At 38.1% G+C, this 26987-nt stretch overlaps 1 protein-coding gene across 3 annotated transcripts in view; it reads left to right on the plus strand.

Annotated features, from left to right (window-relative positions):
* The window catches only part of GLIS3 (GLIS family zinc finger 3), a 510670-nt gene that overhangs the window by 379130 nt on the left and 104553 nt on the right, over positions 1 to 26987 (plus strand). For all 3 annotated transcript variants that reach the window (XM_059924793.1, XM_059924792.1, XM_059924791.1), the window contains 2 exons: positions 16376 to 16537; positions 20585 to 20695. In XM_059924793.1, the coding sequence (XP_059780776.1) occupies positions 16376 to 16537; positions 20585 to 20695 (273 nt within the window). The remainder of the gene's footprint in view (positions 1 to 16375; positions 16538 to 20584; positions 20696 to 26987) is intronic.

Raw genomic sequence — 26987 nt, forward strand, 5'->3', positions numbered from 1 at the left:
ACTCTGTCACTTTACAAAAGAATCATTGAAAATTAATAGATGTGGAAGTTGGTATAAAAGATCAAAATATCAATATCTGTCAGCCTGTTCCAGGCTTTCCACAATGGCTCGGAAACTGCTGGAAAAAAGTTTTATGCAACATTGATCACAGAAATGGAGAGAAATACTAGTAGATAAAGAGGACCCTCTGTGTTTTATAAACACTGAAGTGCTGCATATGCACTAATTTGTCAAAAGAACTAAAAAAAGACAAATATTCTCCAGAGAGTTTATCATAAAAGTATGTCCTATAGAAAATCCAAGTTCACTTTTTTTCCTGGCCAAATTCCCTTGACACAAGTAAACCTTTTGTTGGGATAATGAGGACATGGCTAAATTTTCTGGTGAGATAGAGTTCACCAGAGAATATGTGTAGTACAGACCCCAGGTCCCAGAGGAAATCAAGAAATGGTGATCCTTCATCTCCCAAGATGACATCTGTGAATACCTAAACCAGGAACCACCTAGGTAATAATCACAATGTGATTTTTTTAAATGCAAAATAAATAAGATTCATGTGGGGGAAAAGCTGTGTTTGAGTTGTCAATTTGACCCGTAGGAACTTACTACACAAAATGTGGCCTGAGGACCATCAACATCTCTTGGGAGTTTTTTTTAGAAATGTAGACTCTCAGATCCCATTCCAGACCTGCTGAATCAGAGTCAGCCTTATAATGAATTCTTCAGGAGATTTGTGAGCACATTAAAGTCTGAGAAGCACTGTCCTAGGATACCACTTGGTAGCTGATTGCTTCGGGTCTTATGCATTGTCTCCATACAATAATTAATAAACTTTTGGTAATTGATTTTTGGTCATTGAATAAATGACGATCGAGAGTAGCTTTGACATTTGGATGATCTGACCTAATATTACCCATCAATCCCAGATTTTTCCATTTCATTCAGTGAGCACCTGGCAAGTTCCAGGCACTGTGCTAGGCTCTGTAAACAGGGGTATGGACAAGAAAGAGCTCAGGAGATAACCATTATGCAGACGATTACTGAAATTTTTATTTAATGGCAGATGAATAAAGAATTATGAAGGAGAAATACAGTGTGCAAAGAAAATACAAATTGGGTGAGCCTGGTTGCGTCCAGAAGATCAAAGAGTGCTATGGGATTCCGGAGTGGTGCTACCCTTTGGAGGCTTCGGGTTCAAGTGGGCCTCTAGTGGGTGGATCCCAGATAGGCAGAAGAGCAGCGAGGTAGATTACCATTCCCCAGCAGTAAGGTGGCTAAGAAAGTAGGAAGCTGTTGCCTTTGAGCTAACTTTTTTCCCCTTGAATAAACATTTTTATTGGCCATATGATTTTATTTTTTTGAGGTGCCGAAAGCTTACATGGTTTGCTCAAATTAGAAATATAATAAACACCACAAGTCCAGAGAGCATGCAAACAAGAGCTCTAAATAGGGCAGTAGTTACAGCTCCAGCTTGTTGATTGTTCTCCAGATTCTCTTGGTCTGGTTAGACCTGTGGCTAGGCAGCTTCCTCCTTTGCCTCTCACCTTCACTGGGTTTGTCTTAAAGAGATCAGCAGTGTCCCCATCTATCTTTACTGTGGCTTCAGCTGACCTCTTATCCAGAAGGGCCAGTGTTGTTTTTGTCGTGCTTCTCTCTCCTCTCTTTCCTCCTTTTTTTCTTGTTGAGGTTGCTTTTCCATCTCAGTCATTTCAAGTTTGAATTTGATTTGCATATCTAAACTGCTAATTGTACCAATTACTTGCAGTGCTTCTGAATTCCAAAAAAGAAGTCTGAAACTGACCACTTTCATTAAAGTCAGTGTCAGTTTGCCCTGAAATTTGGAGCTATGGAGACAAGTCCTTTTTTTTTCCTTAAAAATATATTTTTAAAAGGCCAGCTGCCAACGACTGTATTTTTCAGGTCCCAATCGCTCATGTTTCTGGTGGTGTTTTTCTGTAGTCCAGCATACATTCTTTAACTAAATACTACTCTTGAAAGATCAAAAGGAGTACTCCCTGCTTTCATTTTGTTCTTGGCTGTAGCTCATAGATGTCTATTTTTTTTTTCTTAATTTACAAAAAGCTTTCTTTCAGAAGAAAAAGAAGTGGCTCTGTGGATCATAAAGCAATCATTAGCATTTACTAATACAGTCTGTTCTTAAATTGCTTTCCACCACATCTTTTCAGTATTATTTACTGAGCAGCTGAAATAATTGGGCTTTGAATTTTTAGATTACTATAAAGCAAGACCTATTGTTACTTATTGCTGGGTATAATTGCACCATATATATTTAGTGAAGCTATTTATTCATCTCCCTGGTGGATAACTTTGTCAAAATGAGTTGAGATATTTCTGTGTGTGCAGTTGGAATCTAGAAAACATTTGCATTTCATGTAGCACTTAGAAATTATAGAGAGTTTCACAAATATTTTTTTTTCTCCAGACATGAGGGTCTGTTCTTAAGTTCTACTCATCTTTTATTATTCCCCCTTGTTTGTTAGAAGAAGCACTGTTCCTATGAGTATATAGTTATTCTGAGTGGATTTTAAGCCCTAACAACATAGTTTTAAAAAGAGAAAGGAAGGAAGGGAGGGAGGAAGAGAAAGCATTTTAATATAAATAGCTTGTATTTTAATATATAATAATGCATTTGTCCATCATTCAACAAATCTATGTTAGGAGCTTTCTGTGCACACTAGTGCGTCATGAAAAGGACCATCCCAGTCCCCGTCCTAAAGGAGCTCACGGTCCGTGAGGATGTTATAAGGGCATATACGTGGGAGACTAAGCCTAAGCTTGGGGACAGAGACTGCTTTCCTGGAAAAGGTATACTTAAGCTAAGCTCGAAAAGATAGTAATATTTAACCAGGGAAATGGGAGGAAAACATTTTTCCAGGCCAAGGAAATAGCATGTGCAAATGCCTTGAAGTAAGAAAGGGCATGACGGCTCAAGGAACTGAAAGACCAGTGTGGCTGAAGCCGAAGGAGCGAAGGGGAGGAGGGTGAGGTGAGGATGAGGCTGGAGAGTAGGCAGGAGCCAGATCAAGCAAGTCCTTGGAGGCCATGGTTAGGCTTTGGTCTTTATCCAAAAACCAATGAGAAACCTTTAAAGAGTTTGACACGGGAGTGACATGATCAGATTTGTAGTTTTCAACCAATTACTCTGGCAGCAGCATGGAGACTACATGGTGGATGAGGGCACGAGTGGGAGGGGGAGACCCATTAGGAGATTACTGAGGTAGACCACGTGGGAGAAGTTGGTGGCTTAGTCTAGGGGAGGTCAAATGTTGATGGAGAGAAGTAGACATGTTTGAGAGATACTTGGACCTAGATACTAGAGATGGGTGTGTGAGAGAGGGTTGTCAAGGGTTACTTCCACGTGCTGGGCTGTACTGTTGGGTAAATAGAGAGCAGGGAGTGAAGCTGTGTTTTGGGGGAAAGGTCATTGTTAAATGTTGGAATATTTACTTTGAGGTACCTTGGACCATCAGTGTACAGAGATATTGAATAGGCAGTGGGACCTGGAGCTCAGAGGAGAGGTCTAGGCCAAGTTTAACAGTTGATAACCCTGTGATTTCTGATGTGATACAGTTAGGATACATATATCCAACAAAGTAAAGTGAACTATTTTTCTCTTTCTGGAGGAATTTTGCTTCAAATTAGAAGTGCTACAACAAATATTTAGGCAAATATTCAATCATTAACCATTTTTCAAAAAAAACATTTATTGAGCACCTAATACATATTAGGCACCTATTAGATTATAGGAACTGCTAAAACATCTTTGTTTTCTCCATAATTAAAGTTACTTTGAAGAAAGGCTTAGCCACATAGGCATCTAAGAAGGACCAAGTTTTGTCACCACTGGTAAACTGGTAGTAAATTCAGGAGCCCCCTCATTTGATGAAATGAGTTAAGGGTTCATGCTGTATTTTACTGTTCGGCTGAGTATGCAGCCTTGAAGTTCTTTCAAAATGCTCAGGTTGACTATTTCACATTAGGTCTGATGTTGTATTTGTTTCCAGCAGCATAAGCATCTGAGTGATTTACAGATGAATACCACTTTTTTTTTTTGATTTGAGAATTACAGTTATTAAAACAAAAGATTATCCCAAGAACATAAGGCTCACAATACTTTTTAGTCATTATCAATGACTTCCCTTTATGCTCAGACTTTGGTGAGAATGATTGGTATAATTTAGGATAGTTGATGGTATTTGCTATAGTGAATTTAAACTACTAATATTTTTCACTTCGTAAAGGAACAGAAGAAAAAGCGTGTTTGGATTCCTTCCAAAGCATATTTTTTCCTTTATCTCTTTAACCTCTTGAGAAATAACATTACCTTGGCGTTGTATAGAGGAAATGGTTAAATATTGAGTCAGAAGGCCATGATTCTGGTTATCCACCTGACACTTACTAGCTCTATGTCTGTGGCAAATCACCTGACTTTTCTAGGCCTCGATTTTCTTCACTTGTAAAATGGGGATAATAATACTAGATAATTTGAATACATGAAAGATGATGGTAGTAATGGTTAACTTTTATTGGGAATTTACTCTGTGCTAAGTATTTTCACGTCAGGATTGTTGGCTCTGTAAGATGGCTAAGGACATAAAGCAAGAAACATATCTTAGAAGCAATACCTTTTACTCATTTTTTTATTTCTTTGGAGAATAAGAAACAATTGTAATTTAAATTCATCAAACTAAAACATCTGAGATGATCCACATACACCACAAACTTGACAATTTTAGGTAAAATTTTATGTAGACCTATTATTCTTGTGATAAATAGAGTCATGTTCAGGGCCAGGGAGGGGAGGGGTGAAGTTGCATTAAGTAGGATAGTCAAGGGGATTGAGATTACAATTCTTAGCCAAGGTATTTGCTTAAGAATTATAGGGATCAGACTCAGTGCATGCATACAGTGATTGAATACCCTGTGGGTCTCAATACCTAAGAGGTCATACTTGGAAGGGGTTAATGAATTTGATGATAGTTTCTTGCCCATGAGTGAACCATGGGCATATATATAGGAAGGTGATTCCCTCAACAAAACAAAAAGGAGAAGGGCTCAGAGATGGGATAGGTAGTTTAAAATCAGAACCAGGAAGGAGAAGAGCAAGTAGAACGATTGGGAGATTTTCTGAGCACCTGCTACTTGCCAGTCAGGCATGTGATGGGAAAGCCATGCAGAAAAGCTCAGCTGTGAAAGAAAGAATATTGGAGGTGATGCATTTTGAAAGCAAGTGAATGAGTGGCCTTGACAAATCTTGTGGGTTGTCACAAAGGACTGTCAGTTCTCGGACTGTGAAGCTGCCCCAAAGCATCACTCTGAGCTCACACCTTTGTGATGGCTGCCAGGGCTAATGCAAGGTTTTAGTTCCATTATTTTCATATCTGCTTCTTTTTTAAGCATCCAGACACAGATGACTTTTAGCAAGTACAGAATTTATATTTAAGCAATGCGTAATGAAAATCGACGGCTTTTTGTTGAGAAAAGCATGGTGTCAGGAAAATATCCCTGCCACACACTTTCCTCCTGTCACAGTGGTGGAAATTTTACATTTGAAAGTGAAAAGGCTTAAGATATAATTTTTTAATCCCATCTTTCCTGCCCACTTGCATCTCTTCCAAAGCTTGTCAGGGCCAGATCTGGAAAAGTAAGAGCCATTAAAAATTTGGCATCTTGCACTCTGTTTTTTGGAGTAAATTCAGTGTGGGCCAATTTATGGTAAATTATTCTCTTCGTGTGTGAATTTCCTTTTCTCTCTTGGCAAATTCATGCTTGCCTCTATACCCCTGAACACAGATCTTAAACATACACATTTATTACAGACTCTGTGGGGGATATGTGTGCAAGTGTTAGTGTGTGCCCATGGCTGTACCCCCAAGTACATATGCACATATTTGCACCTGTGTGCCTATATGATAGCAAATTGACTTAAACAGTTTGTCTTGGAAGTTTGTGTTGCTGTATGTATGTTAGCATACATTCTGTTGCAACCCACAAACAGTTTCTCAGTCAAGAGATGACAGAATTCAGCAATCATTTTGGGAAACACCATAGTAAATAAATATATTGCTTAGCTCTGTTAAACCAAGCATGCCAATTCTTAATAAAACTGAAGGCAAGCAGTGGCATTTCTCCTCTTTGCAGTCAAAGACAATTACAGGGGAGCCAGTCCACTGCCAACAGGAAAGGCAGAGCCAAGGCCTTGCTACAGCCCCTTGTACTCTGAATACAGAAAGCTCTGGATTTAGGCAGGGTTATAACCTGGGATTGTGTGGGGTTGTAATGGCTGCCTCCCATTCAGAGAGGTTGGCTATAGGATGGTGAGCAGAGGCATGGCATGGGAAATTGACTGACCTGCTCTCTGGAGATATTTGACTCAGGCAATTTAGGGCAAGGTCCCAAAGATCTTTTTTCTTTGCATGAGAGGCTCTTCCCTGGCATATTTGAGAGCATATTAGCTCAGCTTAGGGCAATTTACAACAGTTTCTTTTCCTTTATGTATGAAGAAGGCACACATTTATGTGCCTTGAATTACTGCTAATAACATGTTCCCAATGGGTCTGTGTATGTTTAGCTCAAGTTGGTGTGGTAGGAAGACCACTCACTCCCTTCATCAGTATTGCTACAGATTTCTCAGAACATCAGTAAAGAAGTTAATGCATTGCATCTACAAAAAAATACAACCATATGTTGTTATTAGTATTGTTTCCCCATGTGATTAGATATTAAAATAATTATATGTTTTACAGTGACTCTATAGAACATTAAAATACAGCAAAACCCATAAAGCATTTTATAGCTTTTGCGATGTTGACCATTTGATGTCATCAAGAATGGTGGTGACTGGCCCTACCTAATTAAAAGGCCTTAATGAGCTTACTACACAAGGAAGTCTAGGAAATCAATATGCTTTTTATACAAAGAGTTCATTCTCTCCATTTCATTTAGCATTTATTTAGCAAATAATCTGTGGTCACTTTGAGTATATGCCAAGCACTGTAGCCAGTGCTGGCAATAAAAAGATTAATAAGACTCAGTCCCTTATCCTCATAAAGCTCACAGCCTAGTGGGGGAGACAAACAATCCAATTAGTGTATCTCCAGGCATTACCAAGGCAGTGGGCAGGGCTTGGTGTGTGTGTGTAGGGAGTGATCCATTGTGCCTTGGTGAAAGCATAAAGGAAGGCATCACAGAGGTGGTGACACCAAGCTAAAGGTTCAGTAGGATGTCACCAGGCACAGGGAGTAGCACAAGCAGAGGCAGAGGCAAAGCAGAGCATGCTGCTTAATTAGGGAACCGCAGCTGGACTGGCCTGGAGTCCAGTGGGAAGGGTGGGAGGAGAGAGGGGAGGGGACAGGCAGGCCTGACCACGTACATGCCAAGACCTTCTTTGACCCGTAGCCTCTCTCTCTCCTTCTCTGTTTCTGTTTTTCTACTTCTCCTTTGCTTTTGCTTACTTAGTTCTCTTTTACTTCATCTATCCCTATCTGTCTTCTGAAATTTGAGAGACCTTTAAGAGAAACTAGAGTTTTAGAGAATGTTTCTGCCATTTTTTTAAAATGCACAAAATAATGCCTAAAATCCAAAAGATGATTCCTCCAGTGGCTCTGTTTTCCTCACCGTTAGTATATAGAAAATAATTTGAGGGTGTTAGAGCAGGCTGGGTCAGATTCAAAATTTGTTCTGAGTATATGTCTATCTCCTGGAATGTACTGTGAATGCAGAAAATGTAGGATGGAGCCTGGTGGTTCTTTTGTATCATCCACACAGCCTATAAAGTGCTGAATGTACAAGAAACTCAGTATTCCCTGGTCCATTGGTATATAGACTGATACTTAAAAAATTGGAAAAATTGTTTTCTTTAATATAGAGTAGCAAAATACATGAAAGTTGCTTTTATATGTAGACTTTATATATACTTCATAGAAGTACTGTGCTTTGGTAGATCCATGTATATGGAATTGTATATGACTATGTGGTGGTCAGAAACACAGATACACAGAAAATTAAATAGTTTGACTTCTTTTAGGTATATTTATTCAGGGCCAATGATATAGCCTTAAATATATCTGCTTTACTGGCATGTAACCAAAGTGCATTTATTGAGGTCTGACTGTGAACCTCTGAAGGATACATGCTCTAGTGGATATGTATTTTCAGACTGCATGAAATCAATGCTAACAAACAACAACAACAACAAAATTCAGGCAACTTATTGTTATGTTTAAACAACCCCCAAACAACCAGTTTTCCATTATTTACCCACTCACGGAATAATTATTTGCTTGAAATTGTAGTTTTCTGGCATTGTATTGACACAACATGAATAATATATGATACTTTATATTTGTTGAATAACCGGAGACAGCCATATGATATGTTTTAAATATCAGTGTTGCACTGTGGAGTATTCTTTTTCCAGTTGTGAATATAATGCCCATGATGAGGTTCCATTTATCCCCAGCTCCTTTCAATTTTTATAAACCAGACACTTGATAATTTCCATAAAAATTTAATATGGTTCAAATGTTGGCACAAAAATAACATATTTCTCTCTACATTGTCATGTGGCTTCTCCAAAACATTTTTTCCATTTTCAATTTTTATGTTACACTCTTATTTATTTTGCCACCTCATTTAGAGTGTCCTTTTAAAGATCAGCTGCTGCCCATGACCCAAAATGTTAAAAAACAACAAATTGCCTTAAACCAATAAGAAACACATACATACTGCCCATTTAGGTAACCTTTGTTTTATACAGATTTCTTAATCAAAAACAAGAAGCACAACAAGCCAGGAAGTTGCATTTATGAGCTAGTTAACAGATTCATTTTGTACACTAGAATAAGAAGGAGAAACATAGTAACTGGGATCTCTTTATTACAGTTTAGGAAAACATTACAGAAAGGGTTTTATATTAATTCTACAAAATTTTAATAGTTCCAGAAAATCTGGATAAATGAGTACAGTAGGCCACTTCAGAATGCCAGATGAGTGGCATGCACTGAAGTGGTTGACTCATTGAGGCCAAAGTGTCAGAGTCTCTTCCCCACTCTGGCTGCCCCAGCCAAGCCAAGGGACTGGGAAACTGTGAAGGCTGTCCTAGGAAATGCAAGTGCAAATCTATTTAGATATTTGGAATCTTTGGAAAATCACTTTAGAGTGCACTGATTTCCTTGAAGTAAAGAGAAATATCAAATTAACCAGGGTTACCCTACCACAATTTTAAATAATTTTCCAGTGAGGCCACTGCTTCTCTTGGTAGAACTTGGAAATATTTTAAAATCAGATATTACCTTTAACAACCAAAAGGAAACATGGAAACTCGTTTTCTGTGGGTACCTTCTTCCGTTATGGATGAGAAGGTGATGAAAAACATGAGTAAAATCACAAAGTGAGAACCTGCAGAGACATCTTCTCCATCCTCATTACGGAATTAAGAGTCTGAATGAAGCATGGAGAGGAAGGAGCTCCATATTACGCAGTGTAATGAATTCATGAACTAGATAACTGTTTAAAAGCCTCAAAACATTTGAATTATTTTCTTTTTCTCCCTTTATGTAACACTTTATACAAACTGATGTGGTAAACATTAAGATTTGCTGGAGCATCCAGTCCTAATAAGAACGCACTGGGACCAGAAACCACAGGGTGGCACGAGGCAAGCCGTATGTCCAAATGCGAATGAGACTGAAGGAGAAACAAGATCACATTGTCCCAATGTGCTTCTGCAGTCTTTCTGTTTTGATTTCTTGTCCTTTTTTTTTTCCTGACTTTTCTTCTGCTTTTCTTCCCCCAGACAGCACTTTCTATTCTCTTCCCAACCTAAGTTTAACAATTAGACTTTACTCTTCTGTACTCTTAAGGACAAAGCGGCAATAGTTTGGTTCATCAAAAGTAAGCCCTTCTTCCCTGGTGGCGCAGTGGTTGAGAATCTGCCTGCCAATGCAGGGGACACGGGTTCGAGCCCTGGTCTGGGAAGATCCCACATGCCGCGGAGCGACTGGGCCCGTGAGCCACAATTACTGAGCCTGCGCGTCTGGAGCCTGTGCTCCACAACAAGAGAGGCCGCGATAGTGAGAGGCCCGCGCACTGCGATGAAGAATGGCCCCCACTTGCTGCAACTGGAGAAAGCCCTCACACAGAAACGAAGACCCAACACAGCCATAAATACATAAATAAATAAATAAAATATAAAAAAAAAAAAAAAAAAAAAAGTAAGCCCTTTACTTTTTTATTCTTGCTCTAGTTCTTTTTTAATTTTATCTCTTTTTTTTCCTTTAAATCCCATCAAACTGTACATGTTCAACCTGAGGGTGGTTTCATGATCCCTAGAACCTTACTTTCTCAAAATGGAATCTTTGAACATTCAACATTTAGAAGTATGACCTAGGAGATGGTTAGAAATGCAGAATCTCAGGCCCTACTCCACACCTACTGAATCAAAATCTGTATTGTTAATAAGATGCCCAAGTGACTTATGAGCACATAAAGATGAAGCACTGTCCTGGAAGGAAACTTATAAATCTCAGCTGAACACATGAGTCAGATTTCTCACCTCTTCTCAGATGCGTGAGGTGGCTCTGGGCCTTCAGCCGTGCCTTTGGCCCCCTCTTTCTGCGTCACAGAAGAAGCCATCTTTCATTTATACCTTTTGCAGGTATGTCCATGATTGAAGGGACTTGAACTCTTGGGCTTACAGTGGAAGTCATCTTGACTATATCCACAGTGTTATAAATATTTGCTGACCTTTCCACCAATGCCTTTCATCTCTGTTGTCTTTGGGCTGTACCTGGAAGATGTAAACTAGCATATAATTCATCAGTCAGTCCCCAGCGCTGCACAGCATGACACAGTATCAGCTGTCACTAATGGGATTAATTGGTCTTGACTGATGAAATTGTAAAAGCTTATTCTTCCAAGGGTCGTAAACACTGAGCCTTAATTGAAATCAAATGTATATTTTTAAAAAGCATGTCCAGCATCATAGACTCCTTTCTGTTTTGGTTTTGTTGACACTAGTGATGGTATAGAAACCTGATCAGGAAAGGTTTGCTGTTATTACTGCTTTGAATACGAACTTGTGCTTCTCAACACTCTAAATTGCTGATTAGGGGAGGGAGTAATATTCTACTTGATTACTGGTTACACATATGGAATAAATCCTATTTTAATGGTGTCTAATGAGTCTTTCATTTTCAAAACCTTACATAAAAGCCTCTAATAGAAAGGGAAAGTAATATTTCAAAGGTCATCTTAATGCCACTTAATGTCAACAATCTGTAATCAAGCCTATATATATACAGAGAGAGAGAGAGATGGTGATTACAGACCAGTTGTGATCCTTTAAATATGAAATAATCTCCTAAATTAACAAAGTGGTGCAAGCTAAGGGTCTCTGGATTTGAGGTAACTTATACTTTTTAATTAAGGTTTGTTACTTGAAAACAGCCTCAGAGTTAAAGAGATTTTTCTCAGAGTGAGGCTTCATACAATGCAGTATTTTCAAAACCGCATGAGATTTAAAATTCTGTTGCTTACAGTTTCATGCATTGTTCTTACACGTGTCTGTAAAGCCACTGAAATGTGCGATTGGAAAATGATGACTCCCCTTCAGTGCTTTTTCTCAACGGTGAAATGTAGTAGGCGCTAGAAACATGGGATGTTTTGTTGGTCAGGAGGCCACTGAGGGAACTGTTAGGCATACCTGTTTCAGAACTAGACATCTGCTTGGCAACAGATTAAATAATCAGGAGTTTAAAGAATCTCTAGTATGACATTGGCATTCTGGAATTTTGTCTCATTTGCAGTGCAAATGGAGATAACCCTGCTTTATCCTGGGATGGAGATGTTTCTTTTCAGTCCAGGGCTGCTGCAAGCCCATATGACCCTTGTCCCAATTAGAAATGAGTGAATTCTGCAAGACACTTTACTTCTGTCAGGAGATTTTCTTAAGAACATCAACAGTGATTACAATATGAATGGCATTCCAGACTCACACTGTAGCATCCAAATCTCCTGGAGGGCCCCTTAACACTCAGATGTCTGGGCCCACACCCCCAGGTTTCTGTTCTGTAAGTCTGGGGTTGGGCCAGAGAATTTGTGTTTCTGACAAGTTCCCAAGGGTATGCCGATGCTGCTGGTCCACACACCGTGTCTCTGAGAGTCACTGCTCAAGGTTCACCAGTGTGTGACCTGTCCAGCCATATGCACTGATCTTGCTTCCATCTTCCCATGAGTAAAATTTGAGGTCATCTTGTTCCTCTCATTGCTTAACACATAGTGCCATGCTCATAGGGCTTACTCAGTATTGGTCAGGGGAAAAAAAAGAATGCTATTTAGATAAAGTTACTAATGTGTACCAGACCCATTTCCCACCACCACTCCCTCCCGTATTACCATTCTGCATTTGTCTCTCTTTTTGTTCCACTTTTCCTCCTTCTGCTACCCCCTTGGATTCTGAGAGTCTGTTTATTTGTTGTTTTTCTCTCGTCTTCCTGTATATGGCTTGTGTTTGAACCACGGGCAACTTCAGGCCTGATGACCCAGCTGTGTGTCACTGGGCCTTAGGTACCTGGCTCTACAGGCAGTCAAGGAAGGGGATGACCAGGGACTAAGATATTGGTCAATTTTTGTGTAGAGGTTGGTTCGTGGCAATGACACAAGCAGTCAGGTGACAATTTGGACCTTAGATCTCAGGATAGACTTTGCACTTCAGGAATCTTGATGAGAAAGTATGTGGTCAAATTCAAGGAAACTCTCCTTCTATGGTTCCGGCTTACCTTTATGTTTAGATGTTCCTTTACAAGGTGAGACTCATTAAAGATTTTGAAAACACGAAAAAATATAAGTAGAAAACAAAGCAGCCATTTACTCAAACACCCAAAACATCCAGTTTCGCTGTATTTTGTAACACTCTTGTGTAGTTCTACCTAAATGTTAGTTTATTTTTAATGCATTGGCATTTAATTGAACTTATAAATCTTGGGGTAAAATTGCCTGAGGGAGAGGAAATTCTTGTGTTGAATTACAGGTTTATTCCCATAATGAATGATAATGATTCATTATGAAATCATTTGCTTTCAAGTTTCATCCAGACACCTTTAGAGAAATGAACAGCACCTAATTTCTCTTCTTGCAGAATTGTTAGTGTGGCACGTTCAATCAGGTGTGATTCTCTGCATACTCCTGTGATGGGTTGGGTGTTAGGCACACCCCCATGAAGCCATTTGTCAGTTCTTCGGTGCTGGATTTTATTGGTTTGGCGTTCATGGTTTCTTCCCAGTGAATTTCTTCAATAAGAGTAAGTGGGTGATGCTTATTATGAGCCCCTGAATACATGGGGTTGCCTTGGTCTTGCCTTTATTCATATAACTCAGTGTGGTCAAATCCCTTCACTCTTACTCTTTTCTCCTGAAAATTGTATAATGCTAGTACAAGTACTACAAATACTTTTGTCTTCTGACCTTTCTTGTTACAGAGGAAACATCTGAGATCAGTTGGATTTTCATGATTTTACTGATAATCTTTTTGTTGTCATTTTCAGTCTGGGTGCTCATATTTTCCTCCATCTTTGCTATTTTTAAAAAATGGTCAGGATGTTCTGAGCTATAGTCTACTTTTCACTGATTTGCTTGGAATGCAGCAAGCTCTTTGGTCTTTGATCATTACTTCTGTTAACAATAATACTAGCAATTAGCTGAGTTTAACTGGACATTTACATGGACATTTAACTGGAGAGACCTTAGAAATGCTAATCTACATTCAGTTTACATCTGATGAAGTGGGCAGTTGGAATTAGTTCTAGGACATGTTTGGGATCCCTTCTAATCACTCTGTGGTAGATCCAGGGGTCTTATCTGTCTGGTGCTCACAGAAACCTCATTAATCTATTCTAAAGTGGTTCTCCACTCCCATGTTGGTGCTGAGACAACGCAGCCTTCTCTCTGACCAAGAGCTAGGGTGACTATAGAAGGGAGTGGGTGTTGGGGCCTACTCAGGTCTGGGTATGCATCCCTGGAGCTGGCCCCAGAATGGTGCCCACCCTACAAAACAGCCTTGCTAGGAACTAGGCTACAGGCTTGATGTGTCCAAAACCACAGCTCATTTTAGACTTAAGTGTGGTCTACCAGGTGATTCTAAGACAAATAAACTGAGCTCCAGAAGTTTGCACTGAGTTATCATTCAGAGTGAACCTTAAAAACAGAGGTTTGGTTGGCAGAGGCCTCTTAGCCATGAATTGGGGGTTATCTTTGAGCCCCTTTATTCTCACATTTGAGACCCACTTGAAAACCTGCAGAAATAAACCACTTAATTCCCCTCTCCCTCTAGCGATATAACATTATATGCCTTTCACTCTTCGTCAGCAATCATCTTCTGTTCGGGCTAAATTTATTTTTATGTGAAATAGAAATCAGGAAAACACCAAAATTATTTTAAGCAAAATATCAAAATTGAAATAAACCAACATATGTCTGTGAAACATGTATAACTCTCAATCAAAAATAAGTGCAACTTTCATAAATATCTTAAAATACTCCAGCATGCAAAATCTGGACAACTTAAATAGATGGAGTTGTGACATGTTTGATTATTCTTCCTCCTTAGTTCATCCTTTACTTAAAGGTGAAAATTCAAATAACCAAACCCTGGCCAACTCTGGGTCATCCCTTCATGGACAATGTACTCATCTGTTGTAATAAGTAAGAGAACCAAGGAATTTTATAGCATTTCTTGTAGTAAGCTTAAGTTATACCTGCTAATTTTTAATAAAAACCATCTTCAATTTACCCTTCTTTACTTCTGTTCTCCCCACCAGCCCCACATTCCTCTCTAAGGAGTGAGGTTTCTTAATTGCAATAAACATATTATGTTTTGTTCTGATAGTTTTGGGGTTTTTTTTTTTGGCCACGCCCCGCGGCATGTGGGATCTCGGTTCCCCAACCAGGGATCAAACCCACACCCGCTGCATTGGAAGCGCAGAGGCTTAACCACTGGACTACCAGGGAAGTCCCTGATAGTTTTTTAAAATTTACTTATTTATTTATTTATTTTTGGCTGTGTTGGGTCTTTGTTTCTGTGCGAGGGCTTTCTCTAGTTGTGGCAAGCGGGGGCCACTCTTCATCGCGGTGCGCGGGCCTCTCACTATCGCAGCCTCTCTTGTTGGGGAGCACAGGCTCCAGACGCGCAGGCTCAGTAGTTGTGGCTCATGGGCCTAGTTGCTCCGCGGCATGTGGGATCTTCCCAGACCAGGGCTCGAACCCGTGTCCCCTGCACTGGCAGGCAGATTCTCAACCACTGCGCCACAAGGGAAACCCCCTGATAGTATTTTAATTGCAGTTTTCCTTGCATTGGGAACTCTAATGGCATTAAAATTGTCAAAAGGACATAACATTCTGGGGCTTAGCATCAAAGAGAGAGTTAAAGGATAAATGCCCATCTCACATTTATGCTTCATGTATAGACTTTCTCTAACACATTTTCTATTAGATTGTCACTTCAAGGATTGAAATCACTTTGACCCTCTAATAGTAGCTGATATTTTGCCCACAGAAGACAGTAAGTAAATATTACCATCAATAAATATTATTGACAAACCAATGAAGCATTTCTTGAGATCTTCAACTTTTTATTTTCAGCTCTTCTCTTTAAGAACCAGGTAACAAAATTTCCTAAAAAAATAGAAATAAAACTATAACTTTATTTGGAATATGATTTAGCACTAAATGAATTGTCTTCCAGTTCCTTTTTAAAAGCAGGTTAAAAACTTTATCTCATTAGGCTTGGCATCACCCTATATATTAACAAGGTCACTCTTGGGAGTTGAAAACCACTTAAGATAGAGTTAAGAAAGTTTATGATCTTAATGATTCAGCAGACACATGTCCTTTTCATCTCTCACTCTTGGATATTCTATTTACTTTTTTTTCTCATACATCACTCTTTTTTTGTTAGTTTATTAGTTGTAAAAAGTTTCTTCCTTCCTGATTCTTTCAATTTAGACCAATTTGGAAATGGAAAAGTGTGTTAATTTTTTAACAACCCTTTAAGGCACGCATCACTGTATTTTTATTAACTGAGCCAGATGGCTCACAGCAAATTTTCTCTGACATAAGTAATCACAGAAATCAGTTTGGGACCCAAATCTGGTATGGAAAGTGGCATGTATATTCAGTGGAAAAATGCAGTTCACATAAACATACGGATCTTTTTAGAAATAATATTGTTACTGTTTGTATTTCATTTTATTTTTTTGTTTTAGGCTAAGTACAAACTAAGGACATTTATTTTTCCTGTCCCCCAACCCCAAACATTCAAGGGCCTTCTCAACAACCAAAAATTGTTTTCTTTTTTGCAGTTTGAAGGTTGCAAGAAGGCCTTCTCAAGGCTCGAAAATCTCAAGATTCATTTGCGGAGCCACACAGGCGAGAAGCCGTATTTGTGCCAGCATCCGGGCTGTCAGAAGGCGTTCAGTAACTCCAGTGACCGCGCCAAGCACCAGAGGACACATCTGGACACTGTAAGAACGGCAGGAGCTTTCCAGCTTCCAGCCCCAAGCCCCGGTGTGCGGAAGTGCCCGTTTGACAGTGGGACGGTGAAGGTGTTTGCTTTATGACCTGCAGGTTATAGGGAGAGTGCCAAGGGCAGCAGTGAAACCTGGTAAAGAGCCAGAAGGGGCCCTGTTTGGTTCTTTCTTTTCCATTTTTCTGTAGTCACAAGTTATCCTAAATATTACAGCTGCCTGGGACAAAGGGGGTTCCTTGGTTACCTCTGTATACAAAGCAAAGGCACTTTAGGGGCTGTCGTATAGTAGATTTTAGTACAGAGAATGACTCCTAGAGATTGGACATTGAAGTAAGTGTTCAAATATCAAGACATACTAAGATAGATAAGATACGCTATTGTTAGAAATAAGAAGCACTTTTTTTCTTACCCTGGTTCTTTTCTTCTTGACATAAGAACTTTGAGACTGGCATGATTTTTGAAAGTGAATCTAGCCTTTTGCTTTAGAAACCACCTGGTATTTTCACCTTTAAGTGATCTAAAAAGAATCTGCAAATCTTTCCCAAGGGTTCAGTTTCATCACGCTTCCTATGTGTTAACAGCCACATATCCATTGACATAAACCTTAACTCTCTTAGTGCTGAAACATTCTGTTCATTTGCTAATGCCCTTTCCTTGACTCTGTCTTTTATTTTCTAAATTATGTTGATCGTCTTCCTTTGCATTTCTCAGGTTTTGATGCCATTTTCTTTACATGAGGCCAGGTAGATTATATGTAATTTTAGTTCACTTAACAAAGCCATCAGGATAAATGTATTATACACATCACAGATCTCTTATCCCACGTTCTTGCAAGTAATGTATTCATGACAGTACTTTTTCAGTGTTAACATTCTGATGTCTATTATTAAACTACACCAGAATTTGAATTTTTAAAAGATACTGTTATTTCTACACACCTTCTCATACATATTTAAGATTCTTCTGATGTTATAGCTGACATATTTATTAAATTTTATATTAGTCTCTATTAGTCACATTGATAGAAGTCATTTTAGCTATATGTCACATAACCTTTCTAAACAGAATTACCTCCTGATATATATATAAATGTGATGGTTTGCCTAGTAAATATCTGAAATATAATTAGAGTAATATGGGTGTAAGATGGACCCTTTCTGCTATAGCTGAATTGAATTCAGTGATTTTAGGACCAAAAGAATGGAATATTAAATGAATAAATTTGGTGAATAGCAGTATTTTTTAAAGGTAGAAGTAGGAAAAAAAAGAATGAATTATGTTAAAATGCCCTATTTTGTATGTCTAAAATGGTCTTGGTAGAATCTAATAAATTTTCCAATTTGTCATTAAACTTTATCATGGAAGAATGAACATTCATGAGACAAGATTGTCTTGAGAAATTGCTTCTTCTCTAGCTAGTTATCTATAGTTTGAAAGAACTATTGTAAGGCTAAGTGTTATGGTTCTACAATACCCTTCTTTGCTTGGAGCTAATTTTAGCTAATCAAACTAAGAGCATTTTCTAAAATCATTTTGAATTAAAAAATATATATCCCTTTTAAAAACTTTTGAGGAAAGCTACCTAAGACAATAATTTCATGATTAAGTTCAATGCAGTAGCTTTTAAAACTTAGCTGTTTTTATTTTTTTTAATTATTTCTCTATTAAATCTTTTAAAACCATCATTTTTCCTTTGAAGTCCAAACTACCTTCTGTTTAAATTTTTATTGCATTTAACAAATTGGTAAGTTCTTCTAAAATCTTTTACAATTTTAAGAAATTAAACATTTATTTAAAGAAGGAAACTGTAGTTGCTTGTAGAATTTATTATTTAAATTTAGGTTCCCATTCCCTTTCATTAAGTACCCTTATGCTAATGCCGTCAGAATTTTGGATAAAGTATTTCTTCAATTAAATGGATTCTTTACTTATAGGAAAATGATTTCCCCATAAAAATTACTCAGTTCATAATTCTAACCCTGAAAAGTGTTATTAATTCATTTCTCTGTTAGCATCTTAGTATCTCAACAGGGGAAATAGTTTTACAGTACAAATGGAAAATAATGAAGAATATAGTTTGATGAAGTGTAACATGCCATTTAAAGCTCAGGTAATCTGAGTTAAAATGACCAGCATACCAGTACCACTTAGACCATCCCCTGATGTTGCCCTTTTGGCATACTGATCCCAGGTGGCTGATAGCAGGGGAGAGAGTGATATCTCAAAATCAAATACAAGATGACATTACCCATTTCTTATCTTTCTAACCCAAGTAATGGTGACCATTGTGATAATTATGGCATCGATTTATATAACACGTTAATATTCCCAAAGATTTTTACATGCAACATCTCTAATGCTCAAAACATGAGCTTATGTGGTCACAGCATGACTGCCAATAAAGATGTTGACTAATTGCCCCCATAACACCAGGGCAGGATAGGGAAGACTAGGGCAAGAAAGCTGTGTGAACCCAGAAAAGATTCCCAGGTTAAAGGAAACCTTTGTTTACCTAATGGAAACTTCCTTGGCAAGTGACTTCAGCCCATAATTGGCTCATCATTTTGCAGAAACTGTGACATATTGAGAGGCTGGTTCATCCATTGTTCATTGTTAGATCCCTGATATGTAACACAGTGTCCAGCGTGTTATGGGAGCAAAAGAGCTGCTGGGTGATTTACTCATTCAATCAATCAGTCAGTCGATGAACAAACACATCAGATAATCAAACTTAGAATTCAAATTTGGAGTATCAAACTAAATTATATATTCATGACTTTACCTTGTTCTTGGAATCAAAAATGGTTAACAGTAGCAACAAAAAAAGTGAATCACATATATGGCTTCCTGCAGGGCAAATAATATAATCCACATATATGTTGGCCTACAAAATGACAAGCAAGTGCATGAAAACAGGAGCAAAATATAAACAGTAGGGAAAAAAATCTGATTTTTTGGGGGGGGGTGGGGTCAACAGAATAGCAGGTTTCTAAAGCAAGAATTCTATTGTAGAGACAGGGTTTTAATTCTCTTCCTTACATTTCACCTCATGCAGGCATAGCTTTAATATGTCACCTGATGAGATGCTAAGTAGATGAGTGACTGTTAATACATCTTATAAACACGGTTAATCTTGTGATTTTTTTCCATTCTTAGGATAAGCAGGTTTTTATTTATTCTACAACTTAAAAGCCGCATTCCCAAACCTTTGGTTTGAATTTCATTGTTACAATAGGAATAGTTGCTAAAATTTGAATCAATGTGTAGTGCTCTCATTCATTAATTCATCATTCCTAATTAGCATCTACCAATCACCAGGGACACAAAAACAAAAGATTCTAGAATCTGCCTTAGGCTCCACACCTTACATCTCTCAGGCTCATGGGGGAATTGGAGTAGCCAAAACTTGTGTTTTCATCATGCTCAACCAAGGGCTTATTCACCTAACCCAGGCTTAACACCAGGACTCCTCTACTACTAATAATATTAATGTTTCTCTGGCTGATTTTTCATGTGTCTGTTGTTTGAAACCTACTGTCTTTTACTCACTTTCCACTAATTTTCCCTTTTAATTTTCTCCCTCTCTCTTTCTGAATCAGGTTTCTTCTGAAACATTCCCAGTCTTTTCTGGACTTTTCTACAGCTTCTTTATACCTGAACTCTAAGAGTATGTGTTTCCTAATTTCTGACAGTACCAAAGATTGTTTTCAGGGGAACATAACTGTAAGTATGACTGAAGATACTAATAATTTCCATATTGAAAAATGCCACAGGAGGTTTCGTGGTAAGAGTGCATTCTGTAGCAGTCTCTTAAAAATCTTCAAAGATAAGCCATCTCTTTGTTTCTTGAAAGTTTACTCTTCTCTTCGCCTTGATGCAAACTTACCGGGCTTTCTAATTAAAATGCATGAGTATCACATAGCATTTCACATCAGTCAGTTGATAACAGTTCATGCTCTGAAGTCGGTAGTCTTTGAGTAAACCTTCCCCAGTTACCTTTATGATTTAACCACAGCTGTTTCTTTCTTTCTTTCTTATTTAGAAACCTTATGCTTGTCAAATTCCAGGATGCACCAAACGCTACACAGACCCAAGTTCCTTAAGAAAGCATGTGAAGGCACATTCTTCCAAAGATCAGCAAGCAAGGAAAAAGGTAATTTTAAAAGAGAATTTATCCAGCCAGGACAAGCACATTTAAATTCCTCTTGCAGTACTGGGAGCTTCTGCGGGGCATTGGTAATTCTCATACTTCTCAAGGTATAACATGTTTTAGACTCTGAGTAGAGAAGTCGTCCATGAAGTAGTAGCAAGGCTGTGATTTTCATAACTGATGTAACCAGATATGAATTTCTGGGGAGGGTTTGTATAATAGGAATTGGAGGAAATTAGTGAAAGTCACCTAAACTGGAAAGTAACAAAATTAAGTCTAAATAGCTAAAGAAAATTGAATTGGGAAAAACAGCACAACAAAAACCCTTTCTGGAGATAAGTGCTTTTTCATAAAATATCAGTTGGCTAAAATAATTACGTCTGATGAAGCAGGTAGGGTAAGTATAGAGCATTCTTCCCTTTAAGCTTAGAAAAAAACACGTTCCTTAATAAGTATTACGTAAGAAAGTCTGAGAAAGGAATTGAACCTAAAATTACTTTGACATCAATGAGGGCTTAGTGCATCTCTCAAAGTTCATAGAAATTATAGTGTCTCTCAGATTTGTAAGAAATGTTAAAGATCAATCTGCCAACCCACCTGACTTATTCTCCTGACCTCATAAAATCTCCAGCAAGTGGTTGACCGTGCTGTGCTTTAACACCTTGAGAAACGAGGAGCTTACTGCCTTTCAAGGATTTTCTAATAACTGAGTTTGTAAATTTTTGGACCAAAAAGTATCTTCTGATCATGGCAGAAAATATGTTGACCTGACCTTGGCTTTTTGAGTGTTTCATTTGTGTTCAGATGGGTACCTGATTCATTTAAGGGCCCTTCATAACAAATTTAAGGGAAGTTTAAGACTCTGCTTATTTCAAGTGATTGAACCCCATGATGTGATTAAACCCTATGGCCGTGGTTTTCAGATCACCATGGCTTCTAGTTAACTAGAATCTTTCATTCTTTTATGATTTATAGGGATTTAACGCTTTTATGTTGGGAAATGCTCTATGATCTTTTTGTTACTTGAGATTTTTCTTCCTTGAGAGGTGTTAGCACAATGCCAGTTGAGGGCTCATATATGGAAACAATTTGACCTCTTTGCTGTGAGTTAGAAAAATGGCCAGTCAGAAGGATTTGATAGATATTCTTTTTTTTTAAATAGATATTCTTAATGGCATACAAACCCACTCTTGTAAGTCAATTGTTAAAATTATTTTTTTCTCTATAAATATAGTTAGGTCTCTTTAATTGGAATCCCAATAAACTGATAACAGATGATCATTATCAAGAGATGATAATAGATGATCATTCAACATGAATTGGATATGTTCCTGTATTTTATTTTTTATTTTTTAATTTTTTTTAAAAGATTTATTGATTTATTGATTGATTGATTGCTACGTTGGGTCTTCGTTTCTGTGCTAAGGCTTTCTCTAGTTGCGGCAAGCGGGGGCCACTCTTCATTGCGGCGCGCGGGCCTCTCACTATCGTGGCCTCTCTTGTTGCGGAGCACAGGCTCCAGACGCGCAGGCTCAGTAGTTGTGGCTCACGGGCCTAGTTGCTCCGCGGCATGTGGGATCTTCCCAGACCGGGGCTCGAACCCGTGTCTCCTGCATTAGCAGGCAGATTCTCAACCACTGTGCCACCAGGGAAGCCCTGTTCCTGTATTTTAAAACAGCAAAGGAACTGCTAAGTGAATTAATAATATACATAAAGTTGTAAGGAGGATGCTTAATATTCTTAAAATAACACACCATTGTTGCATACTGTTAACTGTTTAGGAGGACCATTGTCTAATGGTTTTTGTCATTATCCGTGTATGTCTTATAAACTTGAAGTAATAAGTTGTGTTTGTTAAAAAATAAATAAATAAACCTTCTTGCTGAGAGTTTCTTCCCCCTAAATCTGACCATTCTCCACCTCCAAGTTGTCCGAAATGTATGAGGTTTTACTGTAATAGCCAATCTATCGTAAGATTGAAGAGCACCTTCACAGAGAATAACAACTGTCACGGACACGACAGAATGTAAGTCTCACATGTAGACAAGTAAGCAATAGTATGATATTCAGCTTAAGAGGGTAACCTAGGTTGACAGTAGGTATGAAAACATAATGGGATATTTTTAGTAATTACTAATGGTTTCTGTTGTTCAAACACGGTGTGTTTCAACCTCTTTATAAAGGAAGAGTAGTTTTGATTATGTGAAAGATTTTTGAAGCACTAATTTAAAAATCAGATCTTAAGACTACAGAATACAAATTTATAAACAATTTGCAGACAGCCTTCAACAGGCAATCCAGATAACAAGGATATACTTTCAAGGAGCAGTATTATAATCTAATGTCAAATATTACAATATTCTCTTAATTTTGTCTTATGTAAAATGAGGTATTATCTCTCAAGTGATTTAGCTTTTGACGTTCACTCTTTTTCCTGCAAGTGGTTGAATTGGATTTGGCTGACGTTCTGACGTTCATTGCTTAGTCCTTAGTGACAAGTTACTGTGTTTACTTTCCAAATTTTAACCTGTCCTTTTAATCTGAAGATTTAAAAAATCCTGTGTGGATCTGTAATGGACTAATTTGTGGAAATTAAAATGATGAAAGTTGCTCCATCCAATAAAAAGGGGAAATGTCACTCCCAGGAAAAGCAGTGCTAATAAACCTGAAATCAATCAATCCACATTTTCAAACCTTGTGCTGGTATACCGGTGTGTAGTATTTACATGGTACAATGTTGTTACTAGACCTGGGAGAGGTTCTAAGTGCTATTCACATCAGGGCTTGGTATTTGAAATATTTCCTGGCAGCAATAATAAAAAAAAGTAAGAAACAATAACCCTTTTAAGGCAGAATTAAGATTATTTACGACTTTAATTAAAAATTGAAAACTGGCATCATTTCAAAAAGCCTTTACAAAAATGTGAATTCATCAGAAATAACCATAAAAATTCCAAGGTGATAAAGGCACTGTGGAGTAATGGTCCCAGCCCTAGGGAATTGTTTTGTTGAAAAGAATAAAACCCTTTTCTGTCACACCCTGTTAGTCATGGACTTGTTTAATATACCCTGCCTGCCTGCCTCTAATCCTCTTTTTAGCCTCCCCCTAGACACTAAATGACATTATTTTGGTCTTAACATGGCCAGCTTTATGAAGTCCTACAGTGAAATCATGGCCAGTGACAAGACATCCTCACCCATAAGACAGATATTTATTAGGAGGGGTAGAGATCTCATAAGTGATGGTCATGGGCATGTGGCCCTTTTCCCACACCTGTTGGATCCTACTGAAAACCAAGAACCTGAAATCTCAGCTTAATATTATTCAAGCTATGAAAAGAAAGAAGAAGAAAAACAAAACTCTATGCAAAAGAATTGGGATAATTTGGCTCACTGCATGCAGAGCGTAACTTTTCTCTTTGTCTAATGCGTGCACACCCACACATCCCATCAGGTGACATGCAGACTTCTTCCATCGAATGTGCTTTGCAGATCTTGAGTCCATTAAATAGTGGGCTACACAGATAAATGAGCAGCAAAATACTCAAGTCACCAGCTATGGTCTCCAGTGAGAATAGAATTTAGCTTGCAGAGCAAAAGACAGAATCTGTCCTTCAATTCTGTCTGATAATGAGTGTTGAAATAAGAGAAAACTAAGGCAATAAGCCACTTGAAATTTTCCTCAAGCCTGTGAGCTTTATCAGAATTTTTCATTTTCACCTTGGAAGTGCCATAAACAAGGAGGTTTCCTTCAACTCTGGCCTGCTACCAACATGGACTTTTTAAAAGTGAATGCAAAGAATGCTGGGCCAGAAGTTAGAGATGACATGAATCTTTCGTCCATTTCACACTTCCACAAAGATGCCAGACTTTGGGTGTGATTTGTTAAATGTTTGTTAAACATTCACCTTTGACCCACCATGGTTGATAACTTTCACTTTTGTGACCTCTATGTGGGCTGTTTTAAACCAAGCAAGCATAACGTGAATGCAACACGTATGTATATTTCCTACTTAGGGAACAGCTTTATATAGCTTTCTGGCTAAAATAGAGCTGCTTATTTAATGCAACTCTCTTCATGTAGAACTGATGATTCTTTGGAATCTGTTCAGAGCCACCACCACCCCATATGTACTCAATACTATAAACAATTTCATTAAATACAACATAGGCTCACCTTGCTTTGTGCAGTTGTTGGAATCTTAAAAAAGCTATGTGAAAAAATACATTTTCCCCTGAATGAAAGCATGTATAAAAGAGCTAGTGAGGCTCACTTTTCTATCAGTTATTTTCTGTCATCATCTACGTGGCATGTGGCATATACAAATGGGGTACACAATCAGAGGCCTTCCCAGATTTTGACAATCCTCTTTCCATCCCCCCTCCCTCCCTCCCTCCCTTCCTTCCTGCCTTCCTTCCTTCATTCCTTTTTTTCCTGCTCAGGAATAAATTAAAAATCATTCCAACTCTCAATGGAATGTCAGTCATAGGCACATATTACAGATATATCATTTCAAGATGTACTGGTAGCTCCCCTTCTTCCTCTCACCTTTAGGAAATCATATTGGGATTTGAGTAATGGTGATGCTATTACAGGGATGACATTAAAAGGACACTAGTGTGTGTGTTTTTTTTAAGTGGGTCACATTAAGTTTTCTACTTTAACAATTGTTGCTGACAAATTACGTACTTTACACCTCAGAATGATGGTGAGACATGCTACCTGCCTGAATGTCTTGATGTCTCAGTTGAGGGTAATGGATTTCAAGAAAGGTGCTAGGTATGCTTTTGTAAAACAGACAATTTTGGTTCAAAATAGTGATGTTAACTAATAATTAAATTTAAATTTTAAAAAGTCACGTTAACCCCAGATTGATAATACTGATTTGGAGTTGAAACCAGTTGCCTGGAGGCTTCTATTTTAAGTAGATACAGTATGAAACCAGCTATGCTTTTGAGAACATTTTGATGCTACATGGTGATTGGAGCTTTTAAAAAGGAATTGAGAATTCACATTTGGGGGTGGGAAAGTGGAGGGGTAGGGGTGGTTGTCCATGAGAGTAAACAGTTAGTGAGAAAAAACATCTGTTCATTTCTGGAGATAATGGAGAAACTGTTTTCAGCCTTGTGAATACAGAAAAATAAATATTCGCATCTCTGAGCCTAGCCCAGTGTCTTTTTTAGCCCTTAAAGCAGTGTTTCTCAAAGCACGTTCTTTAGAACCTTATCAGATCCTTATCTTTAGGATCTTATCTGATAATTCATTTAGAAAGTTTTTTGTTATATAAATTTGGGAAATGCTGAGTTGAAAAATATTCAATGGTTTCCTTCTTGCAAGAGTTCTCAGAGCCTTGGATGTACCAATATTCCAGAGGGAAAATAACATTAAGCATTGTTCAAAATTACTTGGCCAACGAAACAATCTTCTTTTTCCTCTAGAGCATCTCATCGAACTACTCTTCTGTAAATTACTTGAGAAATACAATCTCAAGTAATTTCATTTATTCCATTCAACAAATATTTATTAAGCACCTACTGTGTGTCAAGCATTGGATAAGACCCATGGATGCAAGTGTGCATAAGACAGACATATTCTCTGTCCTCATAAAGCCACATTGTCTTGATGAAGTCCAGCAACAATAAAAAGATTGACAGAAAATAAGTAACATAAATGTAGGCAAGGAAGCAGTGAGGGAGTTGATATGGAGATTAAAGTGGGCGACCTGTTGAGGTGAGATGGTCAGGAACACATTCAAATGACCACTTTAGAAATGAGAAAACTGTATTAGCTGAAAAATTTTTTAAAGCACTGCTTAAGTTAAAATACTGTACCTTTCTGTTTGAGCTTCTTTTAAATAATTCTGGTGCTAACTAAGAGCACAGCAGTACATGTCAGGATCATCTTAGTTTGTTGTAATTAACCTTTTTGGCAGCCTTTCCTCAATTGCAGTGGCATTAGAAGGACTGGATGCCAGACATTGAAAAGCATAGCTTATTATCTTGCACCTAAGAAAACGACTCAGATGGTCAGCATTTGTGGTTCGCTGAGCAATCAGCACAGGTAGCGCAAGTGAGGCCCTACATCAGCTCTGGGGATTTAAAAACAAGTGAGATCTGAATTTGCCCTCCTAAAGATTACATTCCAATGAAAGACATGGAGATACGTGCTTTCGGTATGGTAGGAGAAATGCTGTGATTAAAGTCACACAGAGCGTGCTTGTGGAACATGGTATCTGGGAGTTCCTTTGTGACTGACAGAGATTCTTAAGGAGTGAAGTCTTAGATTCTATTATTT

Source organism: Balaenoptera ricei, chromosome 6, assembly GCF_028023285.1.
Source record: "Balaenoptera ricei isolate mBalRic1 chromosome 6, mBalRic1.hap2, whole genome shotgun sequence".
NCBI lineage: Eukaryota > Metazoa > Chordata > Mammalia > Artiodactyla > Balaenopteridae > Balaenoptera > Balaenoptera ricei.